The sequence below is a fragment of the Sinocyclocheilus grahami genome, unplaced genomic scaffold (genome assembly GCF_001515645.1).
Source record: "Sinocyclocheilus grahami isolate Dianchi unplaced genomic scaffold, SAMN03320097.WGS_v1.1 scaffold285.1, whole genome shotgun sequence".
NCBI classification, from domain to species: domain Eukaryota; kingdom Metazoa; phylum Chordata; class Actinopteri; order Cypriniformes; family Cyprinidae; genus Sinocyclocheilus; species Sinocyclocheilus grahami.
Window position 1 is genome coordinate 214,306 of NW_015505464.1, and position 15,451 is coordinate 229,756.

The 15,451-nt window shown below is 40.9% G+C and overlaps 1 protein-coding gene across 1 annotated transcript; it reads left to right on the forward strand.

Moving 5' to 3' along the window:
• Nucleotides 1-2,720: 2,720 nt before the first annotated feature.
• LOC107600489 (rRNA 2'-O-methyltransferase fibrillarin-like) lies at nucleotides 2,721-15,089 on the forward strand. The gene is made up of 10 exons (XM_016292397.1): nucleotides 2,721-2,861; nucleotides 3,860-3,877; nucleotides 3,938-4,042; nucleotides 10,113-10,250; nucleotides 10,332-10,426; nucleotides 11,590-11,760; nucleotides 13,992-14,124; nucleotides 14,211-14,323; nucleotides 14,419-14,564; nucleotides 14,684-15,089. The coding sequence occupies exons 1-10, from the start codon at nucleotides 2,852-2,854 to the stop codon at nucleotides 14,706-14,708; spliced, it is 954 nt and encodes a 317-aa protein (XP_016147883.1). The 5' UTR covers nucleotides 2,721-2,851; the 3' UTR covers nucleotides 14,709-15,089.
• Nucleotides 15,090-15,451: the final 362 nt, after the last annotated feature.

Genomic DNA, 15,451 nt, shown 5'->3' on the forward strand with positions numbered 1-15,451 from the left:
GATAAAAGCTGCAAGTTCCTGTATTTATTTATTTTGCTTTTTTTTATCTCATGGCAGAAACAAGCTTCCCTAGCATTTTCTGTGTGAAACTGCTGGTTAAAAAAAACAAACACACGTTTTTCATTGCATTAATGAAGGACATTGCATTCCCTTTAAAGGGTGTGTTGAATATGCATAGAATATGCTTAAAATTGCACATCATGTCTGAAACTATATAGAAAACTGTAAAGAATATAATTTCTGAAACGAGTAGATTTTCTGTGTTTGCAAACAGCATCCTCTGCTGTTAGCGGACCTCACAAACGACCAGACGGAATGAGTGAGTTTTGCCAAAGGGTTATTTGTGGGAAATAATTATTACATTTCTTAGAATGACAGATATGTAACACAAACACTAAAAGTTGGATATTAACACCCAACAAACAGAACGCACAATGTAATTGTTTCTTGTTCATTTTATTTGAAATGTACTGTTGCTACTAGACTATTTGGTTAACTGAGTCATATTCTTCTGTCTCATTAATATTTCTGCTTGAGAAACACCCTCACTGTTATTTATAGCTCTTCTTTCGTTTTTTGTTTGTTTTGTTCAGTAAGTTTTTTTAAAACCAGATTTAATCAAATGTTTCTGTTTTATTTTACAATAAAGTGATTAAAATAAAAGATTATCCTTCTCAGACACTCAGTTTCTATGAGAATATGAAGTAAGAATTACAATGTGAAACAACATCTACAACCCCTTGCAAAAAAAAAAACGATTTAAAACGGTTTGTCTTAATCCAGCTTTGTCAACTGTTAAACCTAATATTATCATATGCAGTGGTATAAGCAATTAAAGCAAGTCCTGTTGGGCTCATTGTTTAATGCATGGCAGAGTATAAACAATGCTTTCTAATCACATCCCCTATGACTTCCAGTTACTTACACAAAGACGTTTTTAAGAGTGAGATTAACTGCTCTCCATGGCCTCTAAACTACTAGAACTGAATTTTTAAGGAATAGTGAATAATGCAAAGTACATTCGTCTACATATTTCCTCCCTCAAAGAAATTTCCCAGTGACCTTGCTGCAGAAACTCAGGAAACAAGAACTTTTTCCTGAAAAATGAGCTAATAAGCAACTGCACAGGTTTAGCCTTAAACAAATGTTTTTGTCGCCAATTTAATAGCAGAATTCAGCATGAAGTTATAGTCACCACCATTGCCTTTATTGTATTTCTTTCCTATCTTCCCTCTTTATAAAGTGATTCCTTGTTAATTAGGCCCGAGTCCTTTGAGTTTTGGTTTAAAGTCTGAGACCTAGCTGACTTGTTCTGTTTGTCTGGCCAAAACATGGTATTATTTCAGTTGTAATATGTATAAAACATACACTACCAGTCAAAAGTTCTTAATGTTTTTTAAAGAATGCTCTTCAGACTTTCTGACTCTAAAACTTTTGTAACATTACTCACTATACCATTCAAAAGTAGAAATTAATTATTTTATGCAAGGATGCTTTAAATGGACCAAAAGTGATGATAAAGACATTTATTAAGTTACAAAAGATTTCTATTTCAGAAAAATGCTGTTCCTGAACTCTCTATTCATCAACGAAACCTGAAAAAATTCTACTCGGCATAATAATAACAATAAATGTTTCTTGAGCAGCAAATCAGAATATTAGAATGATTTCTGAAGGATCATGTGACTGTAGTAGCGTAATGATGCTAAAAAATTCTTTGAAATTGCAGGAATAAATTACATTTTAAAATATATTCAACTAGAAAACAGCTAATTTATATAACCTAGTAAAAATATTTCACAATTTGACTGTTTTTGCTGTACTTTGGATCAAATAAATGCAGGTTTGGTGAGCAGAAGAGAATTCTTTAAAAAACATGAAAAATCTTACTGTTCAAAAACTTTTGACTGGTAGTGTGTGTGTAATATTGCATACGCTGTAATAAAATAGTATTCCTTTTTTATTTTTTTATTAATGCTCAATAACATAAGAACATTGTCAAGGAATTACATACAAATACACATAATAAAACAAAGAGAGAGAAAACTAAAATATTATACAAAAAAACAAAAGATGACAAGACAAGGAGACACAAGAATGCATACATTACCACTTTTGAAACAATAACATACAAACATTAATATACAGGGAAAGCTTTTAAATACATGTATTTTCTTTAAACATTTCTTCATAATATTTTATAAATCTTTGGGATTTTGTGTTATTTATATAACTAAGAGATTTAAGAAGTGATATTAATTCAGTTTCATTTCTTTTCTTGAATTGAAAGATTTGGCGTACATGTCTATTGGTACATTTCTTGTCTAAAAAATCAATTCCATCCAAGAACAAAGTAGATTGTATTGTGACTTTAAATAGTATTACCTGAAACACTGCCAATCACTTGAATGACGAAGTTGCATGACTTTATTGTAGCTGCGAAGTCTCCCACTAGATGGCGGAATAACGGAGCAAGAGCCACGGTTTTCTGGAGGTGCATTGTGGGAAAAGACGTTCCAAAAGCATGACACTTGAGCATTTATTAGGGAATGTTATTTTTGAAAAACACTGGGTTAAGTGAAAGAATTTAATAGGGTATTTTTTTTCTTCTCTTCCCTCTCCACTCCTTTGATGTCAGTCTAATGCCCGGCACACACTCCAGTCTAGTAGGTGGCGGTAATGCACCTTTGAGATGAGTTGCCAAACGCCATTAAACCTGAAAGAAGAAGAAGAAGAAAAGACGTTCGACTCACACATGTGGCCACCTGATCAGTGCAGAACAGTCTGGAGCAGAAGCAGCGGCAGCTGTTTGTAGAATTAAAACAGGATTATCCATACATAATAAAGTGAAATGAAACCAGGTAAGTTAATATTAGTTTTTTAATGCATATATGGTTGTTTTCATTGTCGGGCGATAAAATATTAGTGTTTAGAAGTGTTGGTTTTGCGCGCGTGTTAGCATTCCGGCCAAGTTAGCCACGCGCTAAAAGTTTTAGTGCTTAAACGCTCTGTCTCTGAAATGTAATGACATTGCTATTTTATTTATATTTCTAAACATATTATGGTGGCCATACTGTGTTACATATAAACATTATAAAAATGTTTTAATTTAGGCTAAACATTTTCTTGCGGTGCATAACATTGCGCGTTTGAGCAAGCGAGCCATGCTGCGCACGCGGTGCGGAAGCTCCACATGGCTTTTCACTAGATACGCTTTTGTTTCTAAAATCAGACTAGTTTACGAAGTTTTTTTTTTTCATTTGATTTTGTCTGGACGTTGTGCACAGGAGTGTTTTCATAGGCGAGTTTCCACACATTGTTGAGGACCACATGGGTTTAGGAAATTACCTTGTCTGACAGACCATCTTCATGTGGAGAACCAAGTAAAAACGAATAGTTTTGGTTTAGTCGACAACCTGTAACAAAAACATATTACACGCACAAACTAAAGTTACCAGTGAATGGATTTAAACTTTGTATACAGTTAGTTGTGGAGTCTAGTGGTTGAGGACATTTGAACACCAGGGATCTGTTGGTATCCTTGGTTCTAATTAGGGATGCACCGATATGAAAATTTTGGCCGATACCGATAACAGAAAAAATGAGCCGATATGGGCCGATACCGATATGGTGGCCGATATATCGTGCATCCCTAGTTCTAATTAATATGGTCTCAAATGGCATTTTTTGTGAGAACAGTCATAACTAAAGGCTTTTCTAATATTAGGTGTTAGTTAAAGCTGACTACAGTTTGAAAACATTTAATGGTGTGATATTTGATTACAGTATACTTTTTGCCATAAATGAAGTCTTAATGTGATCCATTCAGTGAATTAATATATTTGACTCCTTTTGACAGAATTCAGCCCAAGAGGAGGCTTTGGAGGAAGAGGAGGCGGCTTTGGAGGAAGAGGAGGTGGCTTTGGAGGAAGAGGAGGAGGCGGTGGTGGCTTTGGAGGAAGAGGAGGTGGCTTTGGAGGAAGAGGAGGAGGAGGAGACCGGGGTGGAAGAGGAGGATTTCGAGGAGGTAGAGGTGGTGGCGGTAAGCAAGTTTGTTTGTTTGTTTGTTTGTTTTTCTTTTCATTATATTTCCTTTATATATATATATATATAATTCTGGTGTTGTATGTTATTGCTTGTAACATTTGGCTAATACATGGAAGTGTTGGTGTGTATGTTTATGTATACAAACACACTGAGATACAACTATTTGAAAATTGAGAAAATCGCCTTTAAAGTTTTCCAAATGAAGTTCTTAGCAATGCATATTACTTATCAAAAATTAAGTTTTGATATATGTACGGTAGGATATTTACAACATAGCTAAATGGAACATGATCTTTTCTTAATATTCTTATGATTTTTGGCATGAAAGGAAAATCGGTAATTATGACCCATACAATGTATTGTTGGCTATTGCTACAAATATACCCCTGCTACTTATGACTGGTTTTGTGGTCACATGTACACATACATACATACACACTGCCATTGAAAAGTTTGGGATCAGTACGATTTGTAAGGTTCCTTCTCGAGCTTTCACGAGACATCACGGATACATTTCTCCATTATGGGAACTCCTTCCCTTCCAACCTTTCCTGAAGTCCTATTGGCTCACGCCAGTCCAAGTGACTGGCCAATTGCCGCGAAATATGCAAATCGCATGCAAATACTGACGCGCTCGAGAGGCAGTATAAAAGGCGGTGCACATGACAATTACGTCAGAATCTGAATCTTCTCCTTAACTTTGCTGAATAACGTAAGAATATGGCTTATAAACTATTGCAGCTCACTTAAGGTTCGCTCATCAGAGGGCGGTGCCTGGATTGCCGCTCCTCTGCAGCGTTCAGGTGAGTATGTCATTTTTCTTCAGATGCTAGATGAGTCTGTCTGCCCTCTATCAGTGGTGGACCATAAGGAGTCGCATTCCTCTCACCCATCGAACCTGCAGGACATCAGCCCGGCTTCTCACGTCCCCCTTCCATGGCGGAGCGGAAAGCCGAGTGCAGATACTGGAGCAAAGGGTTCTCATGTCGCCGCAGATGCCGCATGACCCACTGTCTAAAAAGTGTGCAGCTCCCCACCTGGGAGCAGCGTTCTGCCGTGTGCAAAGCATAATCACTGGCTCCTCACTCGTTCACACGATACCAGCCCCTCATCAGCGGCTGCCGTGTTTGGAAGACACTGCTCTCTCATTCACATGATACCAGCCCCACATCAGCGGCTGCCGTGTGTAGAGGACTCCACTCTCTCTCATTCAGGGCGATGTGCAGCCTCCGCTTCAGTGCGGCGACAAGCGCTTTAGTCGCTTACCCACTCACCAGCAGTAAAGCGGCAAGGAGTCACCTGATGCCCCTGCTTGGAAAAGCGCGAGGACTCGCCTGATGCCCCTGCTTGGAAAAGCGCGCGAAGGCGTAGAGTCACCTGATGCCCAGGCGCGCGTCTTATCAGCCTTCCAGATTTCGCTGGACTATTACGTCAGTTGTTCACGCCCCTACGAAGTGGTGTTCCGCTAGGTCGTATAGCCATTCACAGTCTGTAGTGACAGGCGCAGATGCCGCCGCCCACATCGGTTAAAAAGCGCACAATGCAAAGGAATGAGCCTCGTTATGCCGAAGCACGCTTTCCAGCAGCAGACCGCGAGATCGAGGTCTTCTTTGGCGCTCGGCTCATCGCAGTGCAGGGACACCAGGCCCGCGATGGCTGCTGCCAGGAGCCGGATGTGCGGAGAAAAGTGTAAAGGGACCCAGGAAAAGGCTCCACGGCAAGCAGAGGGGCCCGCGCCGTGACTCCCGCCCGCCATCAGCCCGCCACCCGTGCCGTGACTCCAGCCGCCGTCAGCTGCCAAACCCTTGTCCTGACAGCCCGGAGAGGAGGGAAGAGAAGCCTACGCGATTGGCCCAGCCCCCAAGCTGTCTCAAAATTGTTAAAATTTGTGTTTGATGTGTGTGTGTGTGTGTGTGTGGGGGGGATCATTAAAAAACAAAATGCATACATATGCACAAAAGAGCTTTTTCCTCCTCACTCAGTCAATGTAGCGCCGCTCGCCCCGCCTCAGAGCGGTGCAGAGCCGCTGCTCACACATGTTATAGCCGCGCATCCAACGACCAAGCCGCTATGTCTGTTCCTGAGCGCGTGGAAAACTATTCCGGGAATCTCGCGCTGGTTACTTGGTGTGATAGAGCGTGGGTACGCCCTTGAATTCAGACGCAGACCACCCCATTTCAACGGCGTGGTAAAGTCTCTAACATGCCTTGAAATGCCCTGGTTCTGAGACGAGGTATGCAACCTGCTCGAAAAAGGAGCGGTAGAACGAGTCCCTCCGAGCGAGCTGGCTTTTATGGTGCCCAAGAGAGATTCAGGGTTCCGCCCGATTCTAGATCTCAGGACCATCAACAGAGCGCTCTGCAAGCGTGTGTTCCGGATGGTAAAACAGATCCTGGCGCGAATTCGCCCTGGGTACTGGTTGCGACCCGCGGCTGCATCGAAGCCCTGAGGCCGTGGCGCAAAGATCTCCTCAGCCGGGGGGGGTTCCCCTGGGCTTGATGACGTCATGTGTCGTGGTCACGACGGATGTGTCCACTCGCGGATGGGGAGCAGTGTGCGAGGGCATGCCGGCTTCAGGGCTGTGGTCAGAACCAGTGGCACATAAACCGCTTGGAGCTGGAAGCAGTGTTCTTAGCTCTAAAAGATTTACGGCCGCTGCTGGAACAGCGACATGTACTGATTCGCACCGACCACGTCTGTGGTGTCGTACATAAATCACCAAGGGGGTGTACGATCCAAGGCTCGGTACAAGCAGGTAGCGACTCTCCTGCTATGGACGGCCCGTCACTTTCTCTCCATCAGAGCAGCGCACATCCCCGGTCTCCTGAACTGCGGGGCAGAAATGCTTTTGAGGAAGGGAATTCCTCAAGGAAGAGTGGAGGCTGCATCCCGAGTCGGTTCGAATGATTTGGACCCGCTACAGGAGAGCGGCGGTGGATCTGTTCGCCACGAGCGAGAATGCGCACTGCCCGTTGTTCTTCTCCCGGTCTCACTCCCGGCTGGAAGGGGACACTCTGACGTCGCACTGACCAGCATCCAGGCCATATGCGTTCCTCCGATCAAGATAATGCAGCTGGTGATATACAAGATCAGGGAGGAGAAGGCTTCGGTGACGCTCGTCGCCCCGAACTGACCGAACCAGCCTTGGTTCCCGGACCTGACAAAGCTGCTGGTGGCGCCGCCCTGGCCGATCCCCATCAGGTAGGATCTGCCATCTCAAACGAGCGGCTCGGTGTGGCACCCCAACCCGGAGTTATTGAGCCATCATGTGTGGCTGCTTCGGGGATATAAGAGGAGCTGACCGCCCTGCATTCTCGTGTGCTTGATACACTCTCGGAGGCAAGGGCGCCCTCCACGAGATATTTCTATGCTCTAAAATTCATATCAAACCGGCTGCTTGCACCGTGTCGGATGTTCTGCGTTTTCTACGGTACAGGCTTGATAGTGGATGTCTACCATCAACCACTGGCCGCTATTGGCTCGTTTCGTTCCCCGCTGGGCGGGCAATCGATCAGTAGGCACGTGTTGGTGGTGAGTGTTCTTAATGGGGCGAGGTTGCATTCCCCGCGTCTGCCTTCAGTTTCGCCCTGGGACCTAGAGGTGGTGTTAAGAGCATTTTCACAACCACCATTCGAGCCTTAAGTATCCATTGCTGTGAAGGAGCTATCTCTCAAACTGCCCTCGCTTCGGCTAAGCGCATGGGGGATTTACATGCGTTTTCTGTGGAAAGCGATTGTATTCGCTTCAGACCCGGTGACTGCAGCGTCACACTCCGGCCGAGACCGAGCTACGTGCCTAAATCACTATCTACCCCCTTCAGAGCACAGATGTTTCGCTGTCTGCCCTGTCTTCTGAGTTACCAACCTCGCGTGATGCGGACGCTCCAATTTCGGTGTGCCCCGTCAGGGCTTTAAGGATTTTCATTGACCGTTGGTCAGCTTTCGACAATCTGACTAGCTTTTCGTGTGCTATGGTGGTTGTACGAAGGGCCGTGTCAAAAAAGAGGCTAATTGTGGATGCTAACACTGCTGTTATACGAGCCATGGTTTGGAATGTCCTTTGCACATTAGGGCCCACTCAACAAGAGCTATCGCCGCCTCCTGGTCGTGGTCGAGAGGTATGTCTATTCAGGATATATGCTTTGCAGCCGGCGGGTCTTCTCAGAATACCTTTGCCAGGTTTTACAAGCTGGACGCTCAGTCCTTAGCCTCCCAAGTGCTGCCGATGAGTGACTGATTCACGTTTATGCTACCTCTATTCATGTGTGTTTGCTGCCCTGTACTCAGTGCAGCTCCTGCTATTCAATGTCTAATTCGATTGGTGTACCATCATCACCTTATGTGTTATACTGCTGCTTAACAGTTATCTCTGTGCAGCCCCCCCTCACAATACTGTGGTTGTTGTTGCTTCTGCCCTGTTTCTCAGCACAGCATACGTTATCACTGACCAGATATGCAAATTTCGTATACCTGGGCTTTAGATGCTCATTGGCTTGTCTCCACCTATCAGCTGCGAGCCCGCCTTGCAAGCGTTGCTATTGGTTGTGGGAATTGTGTTTTATCTTCTATCTTTGCTGGGTATGTGACTTGTACAGGCTGCTCGTAGCCTCTCTCACGGCGGAATTGAATATTGTTCCCATAACGGAAAAATGTCTCGTGAAGGCTCGAGAGGGAACGTCTCCAGTTACTATCGTAACCTCGGTTCCCTGAGAGCGGGAACGAGACATCACAAATGTCGCCATGTTCGCTGCTCGCTCCTTCCCTTCCAACCTTTCCTTAAGTCCTATTGGCTCACGCCAGACCAAATGACTGGCCAATTGTCGAGAAGTATGCAAATCACATGCAAATACTGTACTGTAATACTGGTGCACGCAACAATTACGTCAGAATCTGATACTGAACGCCGCTTAGCTGGTCGAGCAGCGAACATGGCGACATTTGTGATGTCTCGTTCCCGCTCTCAGGGAACCGAGGTTACGATAGTAACCGGAGCCGTTTTCTAAAGAAGTCTTTTCTGCACATCAAGGCTGCATTTATTTGGTCAAAAATACAGAAAAAAAACTTAATATTGTGAAATATTCTAATTTGCTGAAAATATTAATATGCTGATTTATTTTCAGTGTTGGAAACAGTTGTGATACTTTTTTTAATGATTCTTTGATGAATAAAAAGTTGAAAGAACAGCATTTATTTAAAATACCAGCTAAGCGGCGTTCAGTATCAGATTCTGACGTAATTGTTGCGTGCACCAGTATTACAGTACAGTATTTGCATGTGATTTGCATACTTCTCGACAATTGGCCAGTCATTTGGTCTGGCGTGAGCCAATAGGACTTAAGGAAAGGTTGGAAGGGAAGGAGTTCCCATAACGGAGAAATGTATCCGTGATGTCTCGTTCCCGCTCTCAGGGAACCGAGGTTACGATAGTAACCGGAGCCGTTTTCTAAAGAAGTCTTTTCTGCACATCAAGGCTGCATTTATTTGGTCAAAAATACAGAAAAAAAACTTAATATTGTGAAATATTCTAATTTGCTGAAAATATTAATATGCTGATTTATTTTCAGTGTTGGAAACAGTTGTGATACTTTTTTTAATGATTCTTTGATGAATAAAAAGTTGAAAGAACAGCATTTATTTAAAATATAAATTTTTTGTAATATACAATACTGTTTAAAACTTTGGGGTCAGTATTTTTATTTTCATTTTCTTATTTAAAAAAAAAAAAAAGGCATCACAGCTGTTTCCAACATTGATAATAAATCATCATATTAGAATGATTTCCAAAAGATCATGTGACACTGAAGACTAGAGTAAAGATGCTAAAAATTCAGCTTTGATCACAGGAATAAATTATATTTTAAAGTACATTAAAATAGAAAAACGATATTTAAAATAATATAATCAAATATAATTTCAAGTAAAATGCTTTTTATTAATGCTCAATATTGAAATCGTGTATAGTCAATATTTCTGTGCTTTAAATAAACTTTTTCTAGTTTAGTATGCAAGAAAATTTGACATTGTATTTCCATTAATTTTAATTTCTGTATCTCTTGTTTGATAAAGGTGGAGGATTCAGGTCCCCTGGAGGTGATGGTGGCTTCCGTGGACGAGGGGGCGGACGTGGCACTCCTAGAGGCCGGGGAGGAAGAGGAGGGTTCAGGGGGGGCAGACAGGTGACTGTAGAGCCCCATAGACATGAAGGTGGGTCATCAACGTCACATTTTTGAGTTGCTGTTGATTCTGAGAATGTGTTAAACAACCATGTTCTGTTTAAAAATTCAGGGGTTTTTATCTGCCGTGGTAAAGAGGACGCCCTGGTCACAAAGAACATGGTGGTTGGAGAATCAGTGTATGGAGAAAAGAGAATAAATATTGAGGTGAGCCTATAGAAGCATGCCTTTAATGTTCACTAGAGCAGTGTTTCCCAACCTTTTTTTTTTTTTTAGTCGCGGCACCCTTTGGAAATTAACAAATTTGTGGCACCCTACAAAATTAATTGTCACAATACTTGAATTTCTAACTGCAATATGATACTTTGAAAAGTATAGATATTCAGTACAGCAGGGAAGAACTGCAGAATATTCTGTCATTACAGATCTTTTTTATATTACATTTGTTTGTCCATCAATGGTGGCAATCAGTAGGCTAATTTCTAATGAAGAGATCAATTTATGACATTTTAATGTAGGCTTTTATTCATATGTAAACATTATTTAATTACCATTATAACTAGCTATCTCACAAATTTTTGCTCACTCAGTGTATTTTTGATTTTACAGTGGGGTAATTTTGTTGCAGTAGCATGAGATCGCATGATTTCAAACTTTGAATTGAATAGAAAATGTAAAGTTAGCAGTCAGTAATAAAATAAGAACAAAAAAAGAAATTATTAATGATAGCGCACATAAAAAAATAATGATAGACCTACAAATGAAATGTATTGCTTTTTAGTTTTTCAGGTAGGTCTAACAGTAGGGGTATTAAGAGATTTCGTTTTTTTGTTAGTTTTTTTTTTTATACCAATTATCCAAATAATGTTTCGACCTAGAAAGCTATTATCAGAACACGTGAGCATAACATAGCGGTTAGCAGATCAATGAATGAGAGGGCAGCGTTACCAGAGTTGCCCATATACCACACCATGTTACAGCACAGTAGAGCTATTGCAGACAGAAACAATACTGTACTACATAGATGTTTCCTGTCAGCTCGATTTTTTGAGTGGACTTTGCTGTTCCGATGAGCATGAATGATATATGAGTGGAGCACTCGCATAGAGCGGGATGATATGCAGAGCGTCACACCACGTGACCGTGAAACCTGAGCGGTGAACTAATTTTTGGCAGCCAGAATTTCAGTGCATCTCTAATTATTGGCGACATCAGAAATTGATATTATGTAATAGATGCTTTTTTTTAACATTTTAGCAATTTAAAAATATTAAAGTATTTTTTATACGGCACCCCTGCTCTTTACAGACGGCACCCCGGTTAGGAAACTACTGCATTCATAACATGTTCATTTTTTTTTCTGATGTAAGGAAGGGGAAACTAAAATTGAGTACAGAGCATGGAATCCTTTCCGGTCGAAGCTGGCCGCAGCCATTTTAGGAGGTGTTGACCAGATCCACATTAAGCCAGGAACGAAGGTCATGTACTTAGGAGCCGCATCAGGAACTACTGTATCCCATGTTTCTGACATTGTTGGACCGGTATGTGTATATCTTTTTATAATTATTAAAGTCCACGTCTGCACAGATCAGCATCAGTGTGCATTTTCTGCATAATACTGTGTATTGTAATAATATAAGCTGCTTTTCCACCGAAATTACCTGGAACAATTTGTCCCAGGAACCTTTTTTCCCCCCCAGACCTGTTGCTGTCTGCGTTTCCATCGTGGTCTAAAGTACCGTGAAGAATAGGCAAATAGTCTGGTGACGTAGGTCTGCACGCGTTTTTCAATACCAAGTACGCAAAGTTCGGACTTTTGTCCTCGGTAGTTTGGACTTCGCAAGTTCAACTCAGGAGTGTGAACTCCCACAGACGGGACGATGCAAGTCCGGTAATTCTGCAAATGGAACAGCAGCATACTTGATAACGTCAGTCAGCTTGCCTTGACTACTGCAATTTTCCTCACTGTATTTACAATAAGACGAAATATGATATCAAACACCACTGCCTCTTTTCGTTTTCATTTAAACATAAGCTATTAATAGCCGAAGAAATGTAGTTCAGGGAACGTGCATACATTACAATGAAACGAAATATTATATCAAACATTGCCTCTTTTCATGTTAACATATTAATAGAATAAAGACCAAAGATTACCTGTTAGATTTACTCAAACGAATTATCTTATATTTATCAAATGTCAGAAGGACTAGCCCAGTTGAGGCTGCTCTCGTCGGGAAACATGAGCACTGAGCGCCCGCTGATCGTGTGGAGCTCACGTCTCTGAAATCAGCTAAACACTTTTTCATATAGGTGCTGTCTTTATAGATAAACCGCAGATTTGAGTTTTAAACAACTACATTCTCGCCTGAAAACTTTTAAAACTATATTTCATGACACAATAACAGTAATATTTGTAAAAAATTATGCAAATAAATGGTGATTGAAATGCAATGCTGCGTGAACTCAACCAATCAGCATGTTCAGCAACCAAGTCCCGCCCCTGAAAGTTCTAGACCTTTGAAAAAGTACTATCTTGTGAGCAGGGACTTTCTGAGGGGCACATTTTTACCCGGAACTTTATTTAGATCCTGGTTCCTGCAGTGGAAGCACACAGAGCAGTGGAAACGGCCCAAAGTCCCTAGTTCCTGGGGAAAGTTCCTGCGGAGCTATTAATAGCCGAAGAAATGTAGTTCAGGGAACGTGCATACATTACAATGAAACGAAATATTATATCAAACATTGCCTCTTTTCATGTTAACATATTAATAGAATAAAGACCAAAGATTACCTGTTAGATTTACTCAAACGAATTATCTTATATTTATCAAATGTCAGAAGGACTAGCCCAGTTGAGGCTGCTCTCGTCGGGAAACATGAGCACTGAGCGCCCGCTGATCGTGTGGAGCTCACGTCTCTGAAATCAGCTAAACACTTTTTCATATAGGTGCTGTCTTTATAGATAAACCGCAGATTTGAGTTTTAAACAACTACATTCTCGCCTGAAAACTTTTAAAACTATATTTCATGACACAATAACAGTAATATTTGTAAAAAATTATGCAAATAAATGGTGATTGAAATGCAATGCTGCGTGAACTCAACCAATCAGCATGTTCAGCAACCAAGTCCCGCCCCTGAAAGTTCTAGACCTTTGAAAAAGTACTATCTTGTGAGCAGGGACTTTCTGAGGGGCACATTTTTACCCGGAACTTTATTTAGATCCTGGTTCCTGCAGTGGAAGCACACAGAGCAGTGGAAACGGCCCAAAGTCCCTAGTTCCTGGGGAAAGTTCCTGCGGTGGAAAAGGGGCTATAGTTGTCTAAATATTAAGCTGGGACGGCGTTTTTACATAGGACAAAAAATTGAGCTCAAACAATAGGAGCAATTTACAATTATTCCAATAGCAGTATAATTTTTTTTATAATGTAGCATTTAATAATATTTTTAATTTAATATTTTCAGTTAATTTAAATTTTTGTTGAAGTTTTGGTCATGTTTTGTGGTTTATTTTTATTCTTTATTTTTAATTTTTTTTGCTGTTATTATTTGGCTTTGATTACTTTTTTTATTTTTGTTTTAGTTTCAGTAATTTGTGTATTTTTATACTTGTTTAATTTCTGTTTTATTTTAGCTTTTTCAGTTACTGAATTTCTTTTGAATGATTTAGTTTAGTTAACAATTCTGTTTAATAAAGTATTAATATGAATTTAAGTTTAATTTCTAGAAGCATTGATTGACATTCTGTTTTTTATTCATTTTCTCCTCGTAGGAGGGATTGGTGTATGCTGTCGAGTTCTCCCACAGATCAGGCAGAGACTTGCTGAATGTGGCAAAAAAGAGAACCAACATTATTCCCATCATTGAAGATGCACGACACCCGCACAAATACCGCATGCTTGTTGGTAAGTTCCTGTGATGTGAACATAAGAAAGGTAAAGAATGCACATTGCAAGGCGGTTTGATAAAGCACTGCACTGTTTTCTTTCAGGTATGGTGGACGTCATCTTTGCCGACGTTGCTCAGCCTGACCAAACAAGAATCGTCGCCCTCAATGCACACAATTTCCTGAAGAATGGAGGACATTTTGTTATTTCCATCAAGGTAAAATAAGTATATGCTGCTGTGTTTACACATGTTTTTTCTGCAAGTATTCCATCAGTCTTCAGTTGTTAACTTTGTCGTGTTTTCTTCCTCAGGCTAACTGCATTGATTCAACAGCCGCTCCAGAGGCAGTGTTTGCATCAGAGGTTAAGAAGATGAGCACTGAGAACATGAAACCTCAGGAGCAGCTGACACTCGAGCCATATGAGAGAGATCACGCCGTTGTTGTGGGAGTCTACAGGTGAATCTTGATGCAGGAGCTTTCATACTTCTAGAAAGCAATTAGGTTGCTTCACCTGCTGGTCTGAAAAGTTTCTTTTATAATTGAGTTGTGCTAAAAGTTTTATTTATTTTTTGCAGACCGCCACCTAAGCAGAAGAAGTAAGGTTTCTCTGGACATTTTCATCACCGTTCTCCTGAAATAACTGCTTCTGCCACTAGATGAACCCATAGTTTGCAGATGACAAAAGACTGATATAAGTGAACCATTTTCTCGTGACCACCGGGTTGGGAGTGTATCTCTTTTTACCTGATTGGCACAGGCGACATATTCTTTATGGAGTGTAACTCTGCTCCCGTTTTTCCTTTGTATGATCATCCTCTGTCATGAAATAATATACTGTACTGAGAGATGAATTGTGTTTTGCTTGTAAGAATGATTGGAAGCTAGATGTGTTATGTTAACTACGGTAAATCAACAGTTTTCCATAGCATACATTTGTTATTGTTTCGTTTGAATATTTTAGTAAAAAATTTTAACAATCAAGTTTTTCATTCTTTGTGTTTTGTTTACACCTCTAAAAGAACGTTTCAAGAAAGTATTTCAAAACTTCTTGGGAAGCTGTTTCAGAAGTATTAGTATAAACCCATATCACCACCTCTTAAAAAAAAAAAAGGCTTTTAATACTAATACTTAAGCCAGTCTAAGCTTGTTTGCTGTTTTTCTGGTTTTCTCAGCCTGATCATCTGACAAGTACCCAGAACCCCCTTCTGAAACAAGTAGATACTCCAAACTAGTTTCTGATGAGTTAGATTCCTGTTTCCTTGCAAGGCACTGTGTGAGGCATGTCTTTGCTAGGGAAATTGTTAGTAATCTGAATTAAAGGTTCAGGTGCTTCATTTGTGATC